Genomic DNA, 19,511 nt, shown 5'->3' with positions numbered 1-19,511 from the left:
AGAGGGAAAAGAGTACTTCCCCTGGCCACTTACTGACAACGGTACTTCTAACAGATTCCCTTGACTGGTACTGTGGGGTTTGCCTGGTGTTGTCAATGAGACTCCCATCAGTCAGGGGAAGAAATGAGTCTATCTGGGCTGCCTTTTATTACTAGGTTGGGATCGGGAAACACTGGGAGTGGACCATACCCTTCTTCTCTTGGGTGTGGTGGGGGTTGGAGGAGGCACAGGACACCCTGCCTCTGTGCTAGTCTTTCAGTCTTGGGGTTACAAACCAGCTCACCTTGCCCTTGAAAGCCAGTTGCCATTGATTCAACTCTGACTCATGGAGACCCTGTGTGTTAGAGTAGAACTGTGTTCCGCAGGCTTTTCAGTGGCAGATTTTTCAAAAGTAGATCATCAGGCCTTTCTTCTGAGGCACCTTTAGGTGGACTCTAGCCTCCAAACTTTTTGTTAGAAGCCAAGCGTGTTAACTGTGTACACCACCCACGGATTCCCACCTCTCTCTTAACACCATTCAAAGCCCCTCCTCCCCTCCTCCGCCCTACCTGCCAACCCCCACCCCCACCCCATTGTTTCTTGTGTTGTTTCTGGGTGAGGATCAGGGAGAGATGAGTCTACATCTTCTTGTCCTGACCTAAAGTCTTGGCTTTCTTTTCTCCATCTGATTTCCTGTTGCAATAAATCGAATATCTCTCTTTGTTTTTTACTTCTTTTGCCCTGGCTTCTCTCCTTTTCCATTTTATTCAAGTTTGTTCTTTTCTTGCTCTGCTCCTATTCTTTGATTACTTCTGTTCTAGAGGTTTCTCTGCCCTATCTGGTTACCATACTTTGTATCCTGAAAGACACTAGAATGCAGGTTCTGACAGGGATAGCATCAGATTTGCAAAATGAAACTTCATGCATAAAAAAAAGATTTTAATCCTAGCACTAAATCCATTTCACATGTTGAGAAACACCCACTGTACATACATTTTATCTCCACTTCCACTGAGCAAACATTAAAACTATTTCTTGTTTATTCATTTCATAATCAGAACATTCGTACAATGACAGCTGACTTCACATGTGTTTAAACAGAACTTATGTAATCACTGTGGTTGCAGCTGTCAAAGAGCTCCAAAACACTCTTTGACAGAGGAGATCAACTTTGGGCATGATGACTGGGTAAAGAGAGCTGCAACCACAGAAAAGTTTGGTCTGCTCATCCTCAGTCTTAGTTTGATTATCACCTTCCATGGATATGTTTTCTGATCCTTAGATTAGATTCTATTTTGCATTCCCTGTGTTCTCATTGATTGGTTATTTCCCCCAATCTAAGCCTCATTATAAAGCCTTGGTGGCACAGTAGTTAAGAGCTCGGGTGCTAACCAAAAGGTGAAACTTCTGGGACCCTTCCACGAGCTTGGATGCCGTACACTAGCAGGAAACTTACTATGCATATTATTTCTTATGCTAGTTTTTGGTTTTAGTGTCAAGTCTGGGGCTTAGGAACTATGAAGACAAAGACTGGCAGAAGATGGAAAGAAAGCAGTGGCATAATTATACTACAAGACCTTGATTAAAAGTTTGGGTTTTAGACTGAGGGTAAAGGAGAAAAAACTGAAAGATTGTGTGCAAGGGAGTGGCCTGATCATATTTTGGCTTAGAATCATCACTTTGGCTGCAGTGTGAAAAATGAATCGAGATATATTGAAACTGTAAGAATGGGTGTTCCAAAGTGTGTAGATTGCCTGTCGTATATGTTATTGCAGGCTTATTCCGAAGAAGGAACACTTCCCACATGTGAGTCATAGTTCAGCCAGTGGGGATTTCCACAGAAGCATAACAAATTAACACAGCTCTGGGAGCACAAACACCAGAATGAATTTTTAACAACACTGTAGAAGTTTCCACCCTAGTGGCAGGATGACTGCTGTTATTTTTACTTTTATTTCCACTCAGCAATAACAATGTTTTTAAGTATTTGCTATGAGTCAGACACAGTGGCAAGAGATTTTCATGTTTGATCTCACTTGAATCTTACAACTAGCCAGTGAAGCTGATATTATTATATTCATTTTTCATGAGAGGAAACTCTACTTAAGGGGTTATGTAATTTTCCAGGGTCACAGCTGGTAAGTAACGGAGTCCATGCTTTAGGTACACGGTTTGGAAGCTAGTTTGTAAAAGACTAGTAGGTCAGTTAGGGTCACTGTTTGTTTCAACTTTTATTTATGAATTAGTCACATACTTAACAGAGTTTATCAATATAAAATCTTGCTTCTTAAAAGTACAAATATTGTATGAGACCACTATTATAAGAACTCAAGAAATAGTCTAAACAGAGAAGAAAATATTATTTGATGGTTACGAGAGGGGGGAGGGAGGGGGGACTCACTAATTAGATAGGAGACGAAAACTAATTTAGGTGAAGGGATGGACAACACACTATACAAGAGTGTTCAGCGCAACTAGACTATACCAAAAGCAAAGAAGTTTCCTGAATAAACCGAATGCTTTGAAGGCCGGAATAGCAGGGGCTGGTGTGGGGGGACCACGGTTTCAGGGAACGTCTAGGTCAATTGACATAATAAAAACTATTAAGAAAATATTCTGCATCCCATTTTGGAGAGTGGCATTTGGGGTCTTAAACGTTAGCAAGGGGCAATCTAAGATGCAACAATTGGTCTCAACCCACCTGGAGCAAAGGAGAATGAAGAACACCAAAGACACAAGGTAAGTATGAGCCCAAGAGTCAAAATGGGCCACACAAATCAAAGACTACCTGAAGAACTAGATGGTGCCTGGCTACAACTGATGACAGCCATGACAGGAAACACAACAGAGAATCCCTGAACGAGCAGGAGAGCAGTGGGATGCAGACCCCAAATTCTAGCAAAAAGACCAGACTTAAGGGCCTGACTTAGACCAGAGGGATCCCAGAGGTCATGGTCCTCAGACCTTCTGTTAGCCCAAGACAGAAAACATTCTCGAAGCCAACTCTTCAGACAGGGATTGGACGGGGCTACAAGACAGAAAATGATGCTGGTGAGGAGTGGCCTTCTTGATCAAGTAGACACATGAGACTATCCGGGCAGCTCCTGTCTGGAGGGGAGGTGTGAAGGCTGATGGGGACAGAAGCTCGCTGAACGGACACGGAAACACAAGGTGGAGAGAAAGAATATGCTGTCTCATCAGCGGGAGAGCAACCAGAAGTATATAGCAAGGTGTATACAAGGTTTTGTCTGAGAGACTGACTTGATGTGTAAACTTTCACTTAAAGCACAATAAAAACTAAAAAAAAAAGACCAGGCTTAATGGTCTGACTGAGACTAGAAGGACCTCGGAGGTCATGGTCCCCAAGCCTTCTGTTAGCCCAAGATAGGAAGCATTCCTAAAGCCAACTCTTCAGACAGGGATTGGACTGGACCATGGGATAGGAAATGATACTGGTGAAGACTGAGCTTCTTAGATTAAGTGGGCACACGAGACTATGTGGGTAGCTCCTGTCTGGAGAAAAATGAGAGGGCAGAGGGGGCCAGAAGCTGGCCAAATGGACACGAAAATAGAGAGTGAAGGGAAGGAGGGTGCTGTCTCATCAGAGGGAGAGTAACTAGGAGTATATAACAAGGGGTATATATGTTTTTGTATGAGAGACTGACTTCGTTTGTAAACTCACTTAGAGCACGATAAAAATTAAAAAAAAAAAAATCTTGCTTTTTAGTTCCTAGATTTCTGTAGAAATTTAGATTTCTTTGTGAAAAAGTAAACAGAAACCAAGGAAATAAGGCAGAGTCTTATAGCTATGAGCACATTCTTTCATTCCACAAATATGTTTTGAGCATATCTGTATTTGAGACACTGTGGTAGGCTCTTAGGATACAGATGCGAACTAGACTTTGTTCCTGCCTGTTAGAAAGCTTGACATAAAATGAATTTTAAGGCAGAAAACATTATTAGAGTTAAGTAAGGTTACTATTTACTGGAAAAAGATTTAATTTTTATGAAATATGTTTATATGCAACTAACAACACAGTAAAAAAAATTTTTTTTCTGGTTAATAACATAATCTCAAAATATACGCAGCAAAAATTTCAGAATTACAAGAAGAAACTGATCATCTGTCAATAAAGTAAGAGCAATGGAAGCATATTAGTGAGGAGATATATTATAAACTGCTATTTCATCCTTATTGGGATTCGTCAGTACAGTGTAGCTGATGCCATAAAATTTTAAATATTTTCTTTTTAAAACTTATTAGCATATAAACAGTGGTGCAATTAGGTATTGAATGCTTAAATAATTCAAATTGTTAACTGTCCTTGACTTATTCTGGAATAAACTCAAGGATTTAAATCCAATAAAGGGTAAAAGAGAGAACGGTATTTGCCTTAGGCATGAGGAATCCATGTTTTAAAGAGACAGTCCTCACTTTGTACAGTTCTGATGTGCATATATTCCAATTACCACCTGACAACACAGTTCAAATTTCAGTACCAGAGTATATTAACTGTGCAATTAACTGAATAATTGCATGAGTATACACTTCCCTGATAGCTCTTCAGTCCACATATCTCTACACAAACAAGAGATGCTCATCATGATAGTGGCCAATGCAGCACTTGTTTCAAAGTCTGTCAGTGACTGGTCACTGCACATCTGTTTTTCCATCTCATGCACAGACAGCAAAGCATGTAGTTGTGTTGCCTCCTTGTTGCTTATTTATTAACTCATGTGTCATTTTACAAAAATGGATACCCCAAAGAGGAGATTGGCCAAAAAGAAATGACAGTGCAGCAGAGTAACGAAGAGTGATAATGCAGGAAGTGAAATGTGAATCAAGCGTAAATGGAATTATAGGAGAAACAGCTGATTGTGAGAACACTGGTATTGCTGCCATTGGGAGGCTCTAGATATGCAGCCATAAGAACTTAGTGAAGGCAAACTATTGACATAAATGAGTAAAGTGGTCGTGACGAAAAGGATGAAGATGTTCCTGAGGAAGAGATTCCAGAAACTATTTCACAGGAATTCTCATAGATATTTCACAACATGGAAAGCACAAAGAGAAAATGTTGGAAGCTGATTCAAGCCTAGAAAGTGCTATGACAACTCACCAAAGATGTTCATTCTGTATAATTAGTTGTACTATGAAAAGAAGGTGAGCACTGTTCAAACTATTTTCAATAAGTTGTTTGTTTTTTTAACCAAGAAAGAAAACACGTAAATTCTGTGTTTCTAATGTTTTAAAATAAGATATACTAAATAAATATCATTTTAGCATTTTTTAAATTCCTCTCTATATTTCTGACAATAAAAAAGTTTTGAATGTGTTCACAAAAATTTTTGAAGGTCACAGAACAATCAATTTTTCTCATTGATTACTAATATCTTTTTACATGGCTTCAGCTAGCAAGGTCATTCTTATGGCTTCATGTGTGCAAAGCAAGGACTGTCTGTTTGGAAAAGACATTTTAGTAAGTTTTGTATCTGGTCATAAAGGTAAAGTTTGCTGATATTTCTTATACCCCGTGATCAAATTAAAAGTATTGACACATCAAAACTCTTTGCCCATTGCCATCAAGTGAATTCCAACTCATCAACTCATCAAAACAATTAATTGAGAATCATGCTATTCAAAATCCCTGTATTATACCAGGCTATGATAGTTTGTGCAGCTCTGGGGGCACAGTGGTTAAGAGCTTGGCTGCTAACCAAAAGTTCCGCAGTTCGAATCCCCCAGCTGCTCCTTGGAAACCCTATGGGGCAGTTCTCTGTCCTATAAGGTCGCTATGAGTTAGAATAGACTCAGTGGCAGTAGGCTCTTTGTGATAGTTTGTATCCTTTGTGAAGTGAACATGATAACCACTACACTATACAGTTTGTATCCTTTGTGTCAATAGATATTATGAATACAGGTTGGTAGTATTTTTGGTAGACCATAAAAATGGATCAGCAACTGTACATAGCAATTTACAATGCATCGGTCTCCTGTGCTTTGGATAATTCTCTATTTACATCTTGAATCAATTTGGCATCTTTGGGGATAACCGTTTTGCTTGCTACAAATCCATTTCCTCTCTGTATAGGCCCTCGCACTACTGACACCATTGTCATTCAGGTAGGCACATTCTCCAACTCCTTTGATGGTAAACCTAAAGCCAAACACAAAAATATTAACTATTAATAGGTTGGACATCTGCATTGGCTCCTCCACTATAATCTTCAGAAACTCCCCCTCTAGATTTTTTTTTTATCCCAATAAAACAGGAACAAAAGCCTGTCATTCATATGCCTCCTTAATATCTCATGCCATTTCTCTGTTTAGTTCCTTTTACATTTTCAAGGTCCCTGCCTCAATATCACAACTTATCATTCATCCATAACATACCCAGGTATGTTGTTGTTTAGGTATTCATTTAGGTGTTTACCATCGTGCCCAGATGGACTGCTACCATGTGTAGCCATCAGTGGAGATTATTTTCAGTCTTCCCCTGAATTACTTCATAAATGTGTGAAAATAAAAAATTTTACTTGCTGGTAAATTCCTAAAAGGTCTTAACTTGGATTGATGGAGATGATTGGACCCCCACAACATATCTTCAATAAAATGGTTACATTCAAAATATCCCTCTGAATTATTCATCATGCAAGGAACTGTCACTAGGTTTCTTCTGGCGATAAAAATTTAGGAAAATCTTTATGGGTTCTGTAGAGATCTTCCTTTTCTGAATGGACACAGCAGCTGGAAGAGCGGACTTAACAGTTATTGATAGCAGTTCTTCAGTGGCTCCCTGGAATTTTTAAAAGCTTGATGTGCATCACTTGTTGTCTGTACATTCCAAATAGGGGTTTCAGCAAAGAAAAGTTTTCGGTCAGTGGATGAGGGCAAGAACTTTATCAAATGCCATCATCACATTAAAGATTTCAACTATAATCAAAATAAGTAATGTTTACCCAGAGCAGCAGCTAGTAAATGGAAGAGCAAAGAATCTGTACTGCCTTACCTCATACTGCAGTGAGATTTAAATGGCATTAAACTTTTGTCTCCTAAACACAACTCACATACACAACCACACATTAACATAGTAGAAGGAAGAGAAGTCTCAAAACGTACGAGTTATTATTTTCGGTGCCATCTGTCCATTTCCAGGTGTGACGCAACGATTCTCTGCTAAGGCCAATCCAATGGTCAGAAGGACCTTTGTATCTTTTCAGGAAAATCTATTATAAAACACAAAGTGAAAACATTTGTCTCTTTTTCTCATAATACCTGATCTTTATTAGTTACTTTATTTAAAGTGACCCAAAAACCCACTGCCGTCAATTCAGGCTCATAGCAACCCTATAGAACAGAGTAGAACTACCCCATAGAGTTTCCAAGGAGCACCTAGCGGGTTTGAACTGCCAGTCTCTTGGTTAGCAGCCATAGCACTTAACCACTATGCCACCAGGGTTTCCATAAAAGTGACCACACACCCCAATTTGCCTGGGAAAGTCTCATTTTATTTATGCCTGTTGTTACTGGATAATATTTCATAGTGCCCTATTTCATTGCCCAAAATGTCCCAATTTGAATGATAAATTATACAATTTGTTATATTTAGTTACATTTATTAGTGAAACAGTAAAAATACAACTAATAAGTACATCTAGTCCACAGGTTAGCTATAAGAATTAAATGAATGTATCTAAAATGCCTCACAGGGTTCCTGGCATGAATATAGCCTCAACAAACATCAGACCCAAAGGTGTATCCCTCACCCTAAAGTCTGCCTGGACAGGAATCCTTCTGTTTCGTATCATTCAGCTATTACCCTCTTCAGTCCAGACCCTCCGAGGGCTAAGTATTCAACAGAGAACAGGATCCAAAAACAACTCTTACCAGTTCCTCTGGGATTTCAAACTGAGCAAGACTAGCTTCCACTGAGGCACAGAAGGTCTGACTGAATGTCCAATTCCTTGTCTCCTCAGAAAAATAATAACACTTCCCTTTAAATCCAATCCAGGTTTCTGGGCAGGCAGCACACATAGAGAACTCTAAGACATTCTCTTGTTTTCTCCCTAAGAGTTAGACAATCACAATGCATTATAATAAATAAATGTTAAAATCTCTTTTATCAGTTTACCCACTTCCTGTCCCGAAGTCAATTTTGAATTTGATTGCTATTCTCCTAACTCACCACTAAGGGTCTTAGCCTAAGCACAGTAGTCTTCAGTCCAATGGTCTTCAAGCTGGGAACCCGTGCACCTAACATTCCAAGCAGTTCATTAGCACAGGCTTTTTTGTAACATCATATAGATTTTCTTTTCCCACATCTTCCTTCATATTAGCCCTTCTTCCACTTGGCAAAAAAAAAAAAAAGGCAAACCCCTTTCCTCTCCCGGATTTTACTATGCTGTATTTCTTGGGAGCTCCAAAAACCCCCAGTGGATGTAACACAAATAAAACATTGTTTTTTGTACCAAAAATACAGTTTAAGGCTTTCTGGGATTTTTCCATTTTATGTGTATTTCTGTTAAATATGGAGTCCTTGAGTGGTTGAAAATGGTTAATCCACTCTGCTGCTAACTGAAAGGTTGAAGTTTCAAGTCTACCCAGAGGCACCTCAGAAGAAAGGCCTGGCAATCTACTTCTGAAAAATCAGCCTTCAAAAGCCCTATGAAGCACAATTCTGCTCTGATCCACATGGGGTCATAATGAGGCAGAATTGAAAACAACTTGTACTGGTATATGAAATATAAAAAAAAAAAAATTTTTTTATATATAAGAAATATTTTGACACTTGTCATATGTTCTGGGAGCCTGGTGGTGCAGTTGTTAAGTGATATGGCTGCTAACCAAGAGGTTAGCAGTTCAAATCCACCAGCTGCTCCTTGGAAATGCTATGGGGCAGTTCTCCTCTGTCCTCTAGTGTCACTGTGGGTCAGAATCAACACGATGACAATGGGTTTGGTTTTATGGTTTGGTCATATGTTATGAAATAAGTAATATTTCAGAGTCTAGGCCATGGGGAGAACAGAAATTTTTGTTTTATAATCTCACCTTTCCTCCCCTAACATCTCTTCCTGGACTGTTCTTAAGTGTGTCAAGCACTAAAGATCTACTGTCTCTATATACAAAGGACTAGTAATTTTTCAAAGCATATAGTTCTCTTTCCTTTTATGCATTCTCAGTCAAGCTTAAGTAGCTGATAAAATTCTTAAGGCTACAAAGGATATACCTAAAACATTTCAAGTAGAGGTCTGTGATGGTTAAGATTGTGTATCAACTTGGCTGGGCCATGATTCTAAGTGTTTGCACTTGATCACTCCCATGATGGGATCTACTGTCAGTAGCCAATCAGGTGAAAGGGAGTTTCCTTAGGAGTGTGGCCTGCTTCCGAATATAAGCAGATGTTGCGGCTGCCTCCTGTTCATCTGACCTCTGGTTCCTGGAACTTAAACTCTCAGTTTATCTGGGATTCATAGATCTTCACAGTCTTGTGAGGCAAGCCTTGCTCTTCGGCCTTGGGTTCGCCAGTCTCTGCAGCTAAGTACATCAAGAGAAGCCTTTTGGTCTTGCCTGTCAGTCTTGGAATTCATCCATATTCACAGCCCGTGGGCAAAAGCCCTGCTTTCTGACCTGGTGATCTTGGGTTCGCCAGCCCCTGCAGCTACATGAATTGGGAGAAGCCTCTACCCTAATCCACAGCCTTGGGATGTTTCAGCCTCTACAATTGTGTGAGCTGTTTCTTTGGTATAAATCTGTCTGTATATATATATTTATACGCTTTACTGTTTTTTTTTCTCTAGAGGACCCAGCCTAAGACAAGGTCTCACCTGACTACTTATTTAATCAAACGATAATTTGGATTAAAGCATGTCAGAGAATAGGTCCACAGATGGAACTCCTGATCTTCCCACAAACCTCCTCCACCCACAGCATTTCTCCTACCAGTAGATGGCAACTGTATTCTTGCTACTGCTTGGGGGGAAAGCCTTAAAGTCATCTTTCACTCCTCTTTCTCAAACTTCATCTCTGATATGTTATGAAATGCAGTCGGTTCAATTTTCAAAATATCCAGAGTCTGGCCACCCTCCCCAAGCTCCACTGTTGGTTTCACCTGATCCAAGCCATTCTCATCTCTTACCTGGAGTACAAGAGTGCCCTAATAGATCTCCCTGCTTCTACCCTTGACTCCTAACAGTCTACTCTCACTATAGCAGTCAAAATGGTTCTCAAAAATGAAAGTCAGATCATACCACTCCTCTCCTAAAACCCCCTAAACTTCCTCATTGCACCTAGAGATTGGGGAAAAAAAAAAAACCAAAGTCTTTAAATGACCTACATATGCCTGTCACCTCTCCAGCACCCTATCTTATTACTCTTCTTTTTCCTCAGTATACTTGTGCTAAATCAGCTTCATTGTTGTTTCTCAAATAAGCCAGGTAGATTCCTCCTTAGGGCTTTTTCTTTACTGGTTCTCTCTGCCTGGAATGCTTTCACCAGGTAGCTACATGGCTAACTCCTTCATCTCCTCCAAGATTTCTCAAGGGCTTTGCTATATTGGCCAACCTACGTATACTGCAAACTGTTCCACCTATATGCGTCTTTATTAAGTTTATTACTTGTGAGTTTTTCTGCTAGGGTGCAAGTCTATGAACAAAGAATTTTGTGTGTTTTGTTCATTGAAATATCTCAAGCACTTCACAGAGTGACTGGCACATAATGGAGCTCAATAAATATGTGCTGATAATATAAATGTGTAGAGAACATCGTAAAATTTGGAGAATAAGTAACTTACCTGCTATGATAACAGAAAGTGCAAAAACAGTTGAGGTTAGGAATATAATGAGGAGGCAACACAAAATTTGGGCAAAGGTTACAGGCAATGTACTTGTTTGCCATCTTCTTCTACCTGTAAAACACAAATGTCATTATAAAGGGTTTAGGGAGAAAAAAAAATATCTGAGGTTACCAGAGAATTAACCTCTAAGCTCAACTGGACCTCAGTTGCCATTGGACCTACTGCCAATGTCTTTCATGTAAAGTCTTGCTCCATAAAGAACAGCCATGGCCCAAAGAGGACTAGAGATAAGGGCCTCTTCTTGAACTGTTGGAATAAGAGTTAATGAGAGACCAAAAAACAAAAAGTGAAGAGAAAAAATTCGGATGAAAATGAAACATATAAATAATCCAGATTTACCTCCATAATTTTGAGACCTGATTAGACATATTGAGGGAATCATTAGAAAATTAATCAAGTGTAATTCAGTACACCAACAGAATGAGAGAATAAAAACATGATCTTCTTAATAAATGCAGAAAAAGCATGTGTTATGGATTGAATTGTGTCCACCAAAAATGTATGTCAACTTGGCTAGGCCATGATTCCCAGTATTGTGTGGTTGTCCACCCTTTTTTGATCTGTTGTGATTATCCTGTGTGTTATAAACCCCAACCTCTATGATGTTAATGAGGCAGAATTAGAGGAAGTTATGTTATGAAGCAAGACTCAATTACAAGATTAGTTGTATCCTGGAAACCCTGGTGGTGTAGTGGTTGTATCTTGAGTAGATCTCTTTCTTTTTTTTTTAATTGTGCTTTAAGTGAAAGTTTACAAATCAAGTCAGTCTTTCATACAAAAACTTATGCACGCCTTGCTATGTAGTCCTAGCTGCTCTCCCCCTAACGAGACAGCAGGCTCCTCCTCTCCACCCCATACTCCCCGTGTCCATTCAACCAGCTCCTGTCCCCCCCACATCTCGCCTCCAGACAGGAGTTGCCCACATAGACTCACGTGTCTACCTCAGCCAAGAAGCTCACTCCTCATGAGTATCATTTCTGTCTTATAGTCCAGTCCAATCCCTGTTTGAAGAGTTGGCTTCGGGAATGGTTCCAGTCTTGGGCTAACAAGGGGTCCAGGGACCATGACCTCCAGGGTCCCTCTAGTTTCAGTCAGGCCATTAAATCTGATCTTTTTACAAGGAGTCAATCTCTTTTGAGATATAAAACAGAGAATCAAGCCGAAAGGAAGTGGGACTTCATATCACCGAGAAAGACACTCCAGGAACACAGTGCATCCTTTGGACCCAGGGTCCCTGCACTGAGAAGCTCCTAGACCAGGGGAAGATTGAAGATTGATGACAAGGACCTTCCCCCAGAACTGACACAAAGAGAAAGATTTCTCTGGGAGCTGGCACCCTGAATTCAGACATCTCATCTCCTAAACTGTGAGAGAATAAATTTCTGTTTGTTAAAGCCATCCACTTGAGGTACTTCTGTTATAACAGTACTAGATAACTAAGACAGAATTTGGTACCAGGAATGGGGTGCTGCTATAACAGAAATGTAGAATGTGGAAATGATTTTGGAATTTGTAATGGGTAGAGGCTGGAAGAGTTTTAAAGTGCCAGCATGATAAAGCCAGATCTGCTGCCCAAAACTGAGGGGGCAGAGCTGCCATGCCAAAGGGGCAGAAGAATGGGGCCTGGAGGGAGCCGAAGGGGTAGGGTCACCACTCAGACAGACTAGGGGAATGGGGCAGCCCAAATTCAAGGGAGCAGAGTTGCTGTTCCAGTGGGTCTAGAAAATGGAGCTGAAGCCCAGGGCCGGGGGTCTCCACCCAGAATCTGAAGAGTGTGACCAACATCCAGAGTCTGAAGGGCAGGGTCATTGCCTAAATGTTCTCAGAAAACAGAGGATTATTTTCAAGACTTGAGAAGTAATGTATCCTGCTGACTTGCTTGGTGCCTGTTATCCCTTCTTTCCCTCCAATTTTTCCCATTTGTAATGGAAATACCTACCTTGGGTCTGTTCCTCCATTGTATTTTGGAAGCAGATAACTTGTATTCTAGATTTCACAGATGAAGAGGAGTTTTTGGAATTCAGACTTGGAGTTGATTTAAGACTTCTGGGATGATATGATGGGGTGAATGTGTTTTACATGTGGCAAGGACATGAATTTTGGGGGGTCAGAGGGTAGAATGTTATGGATTGAATTGTGTCCCCAAAAATGTATGTCAGCTTGGCAAGGCCATGATTCTCAGTATTGTGTGGTTGTTCAGCATGTTTCGATCTGATGTGATTATCCTTTGTGTCATAAATCTTAACCTCTATGATGTTAATGATGCAAGATTAGGGGCAGTTATGTTAATGAGGTAGGATTCAATCTACAGGATTAGGTTGTAACTTGAGTCAATCTTTTTTGGCTAGCAGAATCTAGTCAAAATCTAGCAGAAGGGAAGAGGAACCTCAATCCACCAAGAAAAAAGCACTGGGAGCAGAGAGTATTCCTTGAGCTTGGGATCCCTCCCCCAAGAAGCTCCTATACCAGGGAAAGATTGCTGTCAAGAAGCTTCCCCCAGAACTGACAAGAAAGCCTTCCCTGGGAGCTGACACCCTGAATTCAGACTTCTAGACTCCAAAACTATGAGAGAATAAATTTCTATTTGTGAAATCATCCATTTGTGGTATTTCTGTTATAGCAGCACTAGATAACTAAGACACTATGTGAAAAAAATTTTATGTTCATCCATGACAACTGTCAGCAAATCAGGAATTGAAGGGACCTTCCTTAACTTAACAAAGGGCTCTGTGATTGTTAAGGTTGTGTGTCAACTTGGCTGGGCCATGATTCTCAGTGCTTTGGAGTTATGATGTAGTTTGGCAGTCATATAGTGATGTAATTACCTCCCTGATGAGATCTGATATAATGTGATTGCCTCCATGACAAGATCTGCTATGAGTAGCCAAACAGTTGAAATAGAGTTTCCTTGAGGGTGTGGCCTATATCCAATATAGGTGAACTTTCTGGCAAGGGTGGCTGGCTTTTGTTTGTTCTTGATCCTGCAGATGGCTCCTGTTCATGTGACGTCCAGTTCTTGGGACTTGACCTAGCAGCTTGCCTGCTAATCTTGGGATTCTTCAGGCATCCATGGTCAGGATATTGGGCTTATCAACCCCTGCAGCTACATGAGTCAAGAGAAGCCTCCAGCCTGTCCCACAGACTTGGGGGCTTCCAGCAACTACAACCATATAAGCCATTTCCTTGATATAAATCTCCCTATCCCTCTATGTATGTGTATAATATGTGTATGCGTTATGCAGATGACACAACCTTGCTTGCTGAAAGTGAAGAGGACTTGAAGCACTTACTAATGAAGATCAAAGACCACAGCCTTCAGTATGGATTACATCTCAACATAAAGAAAACAAAAATCCTCACAACTGGACCAATGAGCAACATCATGATAAACGGAGAAAAGGTTGACGTTGTCAAGGATTTCATTTTACTTGGATCCACAATCAACAGCCATGGAAGCAGCAGGCAAGAAATCAAAAGACACATTGCATTGGGCAAATCTGCTGCAAAGGACCTCTTCAAAGAGTTGAAGAGCAAAGATGTCACCCTGAAGACTAAGGTGTGCCTGATCCAAGCCATGGTATTTTCAATCACATCATATGCATGTGAAAACTGGACAATGAATAAGGAAGACCAAAGAAGAATTGACGCCTTTGAATTGTGGTGTTGGTGAAGAATATTGAATATACCATGGACTGCCAAAAGAACGAACAAACCTGTCTTGGAAGAAGTGCGGCCAGAATGCTCCTTAGAGGCAAGGATCGCGATACTTTGGACATGTTGTCAGGAGGGATCAGTCCGTGGAGCAGGACATCATGCTTGGCAGAGTACAGGGTCAGCGGAAAAGAGAAAGACCCTCAACAAGGTGGATTGACACGGTGGCTACAACAATGAGCTCAAGCATAACAACAATTGCAAGGATGGCACGGGACCGGGCAGTGTTTCGTTCTGTGTGCACAGGGTCGCTATGAGTTGGAACTGACTCGACGGCACTTAACAACAACTATATATATATATATATATATATGTGTGTGTGTGTGTGTGTGTGAGTGTGTATGTATGTATTTATCTCAGTGCTTCATTGGTTTTGCTTCTCTACAAAACTTAGCCTAAGATATTTGGTACCAAGAGTGGTTCTAGAGAAACAAAATCGTAAGGATGAGTTTTCTAAATTGATTCTCAGGTCTGGTTAGTTTTAAAGATGTTGATGACTCTGCTTCTAGTAGCAAAAATTACCCACTAACCACTGTCATGGAGTCGATTCTGACTCATAGCCACCCTACAAGACAGAGTAGAACTGCCCCATAGAGTTTCCAAGGAGCACCTGGAAAATTCGAACTGCCGAGCTTTTGGTTAGCAGCTGTAGTGCTTAACCACTATGCCACCACGGTCTCCAGTGGCAAAGAGGTCACTGCTAGTTCATGGAGTGAAGTGGCAATAGAAATACACAAAATATCACCACCAAAAGATCAGGTATTGGTGAGAGGAGAGGTTCTAGGCAATAGCATGTTTAATACCTTTCTACAAGTTTGTCATAATGAGAAGTATAAGGAAGCTGGTTGATTGGTCTTACTTTCACTAGACGAAGTGGTGAAAGAAAGAGATGAGCTCAGGGCTTCAGAGTCAAAGCTCAAGCACCACATAAATGACTTCTATGTTTCCACTTGTGCCCTAAAGGAGAGCCTTATTTCTTGTAGTAATAGACATGACATTGACAAAAACCAACCAAATCAGTCTTACCATAACAGTGGCTGAATTACACCAACTCAATTGCCAGCCTTGAGAGTTGTCTGAAGTTAAAGTGAGGGCATTGCTTGGGAAGAAATGATATCCTGAAACTTGGGATTGGGGTAAATCCTGGAATTTGGGATTGGGATATACGGACAGATAATCAGGAAGCTGAGGACCCTGAGCCCCTAATTCCATTGAATCACTCCTGCCAACAGAACCAGCCCTCTCATTCCCATCTGAAGAGTTTACTCCTTTTTAGCCTGCTAAACCACCCTCCCCAATAAAACCATTAGCGCCTCCACCCCCATCTGATGAGATTAACCCAGGTGTGTCTGAAAAGTCTTTGTCTGAGTCATTGCCTGGGATATCACCTGAGGCAGATCCCTTACAGGAAAATGTTGAACATTCTCAAAACACATCCTCACCACCCATTTTGGTTTCTAGACCTTAAATCCCAGCAAAATCCAAAAGGTGAAGTATAAAGTGTGACCCAGGAGAAGGTACACTACACTCTAAAAGAATTGCTTGACTTTTCTAATATGTACAAGCAGAAACCTGAGGAATATGTGTGGCAATGGCTGTTAACGGTGCAAGGAACATAAAGATGGATTAGTCTGTGTTTACCAGTATGGGCCTACTAAGCACAGATTCTTCATTCAATGTTTCAGTTGAGAGGTTAGAAAAGGACCTAATAGTTTACTTGGTTGAGTTGCTGAGGCATGGATTACACAGTGGCCAACACTAAATCAAGCTGAAGTAGCAGACCTGACTCGGTATACTGTAGAAGAAGGTATCCAAAGGCTTAGGGAAATTGGCATGCTTGAGTAGATTTATCAGGTTAGCCCACAGACCCACACATGGGGGTTCCAGAGGACACACATTTTACCTTAACAGTGAGGAACAAATTTGTGAAGGGAGCCCCAGTATCCTTGAAGACTGCTGTGATTGCGATTTTATATAAGTCAGATTTGACGGTGGGAACTGCCCTAACTGAATTACCACACCTACCTACAATGGGGCTGAATGGATCCCGTGGTGGTAGAGGCTAAGGGGCAGCTCTCAATCGATAAAGACAAGGTGGGTGTGGTTACAATAATGGTCAACAGAGTCAAAGAGGTAATTAGAACAGTCTGATTCCTATGGACCTATGGTGTTGGCTACTTAGTCATGGTGTCCCTAGAAGTGAAATAGATAGGAAATCTACTACGTGATCTGTACAAGCAAAGAATTCTAGGTCTAGTGAACAGCAGTCTAACTCGAATTGCCAGAATACAGAGTCACGACGCGTCAATCAATTCCCAGACTTTAGTGAGTTTAAAGACCCAAACTCCTTAAATGAAGAGGAGGCCAGATTCCCTTGAGGAAGGACCCCACTACACTACCAAAAACTTATACTGTTAATCTTTTTCCCAGTCTTCTTCAAAGGGATCTATGGCCTTTTATGAGAGTAACTACTGATTGCAGAAAAGGAAAAAAAAAATCAGACTTTTCAGAGATTACTGGATACTGGCTCTGAACTGACACTAATTCCAGGATTCCCAAAATGTCACAGTAATCCACCAGTCAGAATGGGGGCATATGGACCTCAGGTTATTAATGGAGTCTTAGCTCATGTTTTAGCTCTCACAGTAGGTCCAGTGGGTCCCCGAAACCATCCTGTAGTGATTTCTGCAGTTAAAGAATGCATAACTGGAATAGATATACTTAGCAACTAGCAGAAACCCCACATTGGATCTCCAGTTTGGGCAAAAAACAGATGGACCTTGGAGAATGACAGCAGATTATCGAAAACTTAACCAGGCGGTGACTCCAACTGCAGCTGCTGCTCCCGATGTAGTTTCATTGCTTGAACAAATTAATACATCTCCTGGGAGCCCTGCTGGCATTGTGGTTACACATTTGGCTGCTAACCAAAAAAGGTTGGCAGTTTGAATCCACCAGCTGCTCCTTGGAAACTCTCCGGGCAGTTCTACTCTGTCCTATAGGGTCACCGTGAGTTGGAATCAACTCTACAGCAATGGATTTTTTTTTTTTTTTTTTTGGTGGTACCTGGTATGCAGGTATTGATCTGGCTAATGTCTTTTTCTTCATGCCTGTTTCAAAGGACCACCAAAAGCAGTCTGTCTTCAGCTGGCAAGGCCAGTGATACAACTTCACTGTCCTACTCAGGGATATTATCAACTCTCCAGCCCTATGTCATAATTTAGTCTGCAGGGACCTTGATCACCTTTCCCTTCCACAAGATGTCACGCTGCTCCATTACATTGGTGACTTTATGCTGACTGGACCTAGTAACGAAGTGTCAATGACTCTGGACTCATTGGTAAAACATTCGTGTGCTAGAGGGCAGGAGATTAATCTGACAAAAACTCAGGTGCCTTCCACCTCCCTGAAATTCCTAGGGGTCCAGTGGTGTGGGGCATGTTGAGATATTCCTTCTGAAGTGAAGGATAAGTTATTGCATTGCCCCCACTCACAACTAAAAAGGCAGCACAATGCCTAGTGGGCCTCTTTGGATTTTGGAGGCAACATATCCTTCATTTGGATGTGCTACTCTGGCCTATTTACCAAGTGACTCTAAAAGCTGCTAATTTTGAGTGGTGTCCATACCTAGAGAAGGCTCTCCAATAGGTTCAGTTTGCCATGCAAGTGGCTCTGCCACTTGGGCCGTATGATCCAACTGATCCAATGGTGCTTGAAGTGTCAGTGACAGATAGAGGGGCTGTTTGGAGTTTTCAGCAGGTCACTATCGGTGAGCCACAGGGCAGACCCTCAGGATTTTAGGGCAAAGCCCTGCCATCCTCTGCAGGTAACTACTCTCCTCGTGAGAAACAGTTTTTGGCTTCCTACTGGGCCTTAGTAAAGACTGAATGCCCAACCGTAGGCCACCAAGTCACCATGCAGCCTGAGCTGCCCATCATGAACTGAGCGTTGTCTGACTGACAGAGTCATAAAGTTGGTCATGCATAGTAGCACTTCGTCATTAAATGGGCATGGTATGTGGGAGCTTGGGCCTGAGCAGGACCTGGAGGCACAATAAGTTACGTGAGGAAGTGGCCCAAATGCCCTTGGTCTTCACTGTTGTCACATTAACTTCCATCTCCCAGTCTGCACCTATGGCCTTGTGAGGGGAGGCAGGGTTCCTTATGATCAGTTAACTGAGGAAAAAAAACTTGTGACTGGTTTACAGATAGTTCTGCACGATATGCAGGCACCACTCAACAATGGACAGCACTACAGCCCCTTTCTGAGACCTCACTGAAGGAGAGTAGTGAAGGGAAATCCCTCCAATGGCCAAAACTTTGAGCAACGCATGTGTTCGGTCACTTCGCTTAGAAGGAGAAATGACCAGATGTGTGACTGTATATTAATTCATGGGCTGTGCCCAATCGTTTGGCTGGATTGTCAGGGACTTAGAAGGAACGTGTGGAAAATTGGAGACAAGGAGGTAGGGAGAAGAGAATGTGGACAGACTTCTCTGAACAGGCCAAAGAAGTGAAAATATCTGTGTCTCATGTGAATGCTCACCAATGGGTGATCTCAGCATAGGAAGATTTTAATAGTCAAGTGTGTAAGATGACACATTCCGTGGAAACCAGTCATCCTCCTTCCCCAGTCACTCCTGTCATTGCCCAATGGGCTCCTGAACAAAGTAGCCATGGTTGGAAGGATGGAGGTTATGCACGAAGTCAGCAACATGGACTTCTACTCACCAAGGTCAACTCGGTTACAGCCACTGCTGAGTACCCAACTGGGCAGCCGCAGAGATCAACACTGAGTGCCCGAAATGGCACCATTCCTCGAGGTGGTCAGCCAGCAACTTGGTGACAGGTTGATTACATTGGACAAATTCCATCATGGAAAGGGCAGCATTTTGTTCTCAGTGCAATAGACACTCTGGATATGAATTTGCCTTCCCTGCATGCAATGTTTCTGCCAAAACTACCATCT

The 19,511-nt window shown here is 41.5% G+C and overlaps 1 protein-coding gene across 3 annotated transcripts in view; it reads right to left on the bottom strand.

The window, feature by feature from the left end:
- The window catches only part of LOC126075151 (secretory phospholipase A2 receptor-like), a 96,350-nt gene that overhangs the window by 66,065 nt on the left and 10,774 nt on the right, over positions 1-19,511 (bottom strand). For all 3 annotated transcript variants that reach the window (XM_049882405.1, XM_049882404.1, XM_049882403.1), the window contains 3 exons: positions 10,770-10,883; positions 7,868-8,046; positions 7,100-7,206 (listed from right to left, as the gene is read on the bottom strand). In XM_049882405.1, coding sequence (XP_049738362.1) covers positions 7,100-7,206; positions 7,868-8,046; positions 10,770-10,883 — 400 coding nt within the window. The remainder of the gene's footprint in view (positions 1-7,099; positions 7,207-7,867; positions 8,047-10,769; positions 10,884-19,511) is intronic.

This window comes from Elephas maximus, chromosome 4 (genome assembly GCF_024166365.1).
Source record: "Elephas maximus indicus isolate mEleMax1 chromosome 4, mEleMax1 primary haplotype, whole genome shotgun sequence".
Taxonomy (NCBI): Eukaryota; Metazoa; Chordata; class Mammalia; order Proboscidea; family Elephantidae; genus Elephas; species Elephas maximus.
The sequence above is the reverse complement of the archived record's forward strand: the minus strand, read 5'-3'. Positions and strand labels throughout refer to the sequence as shown.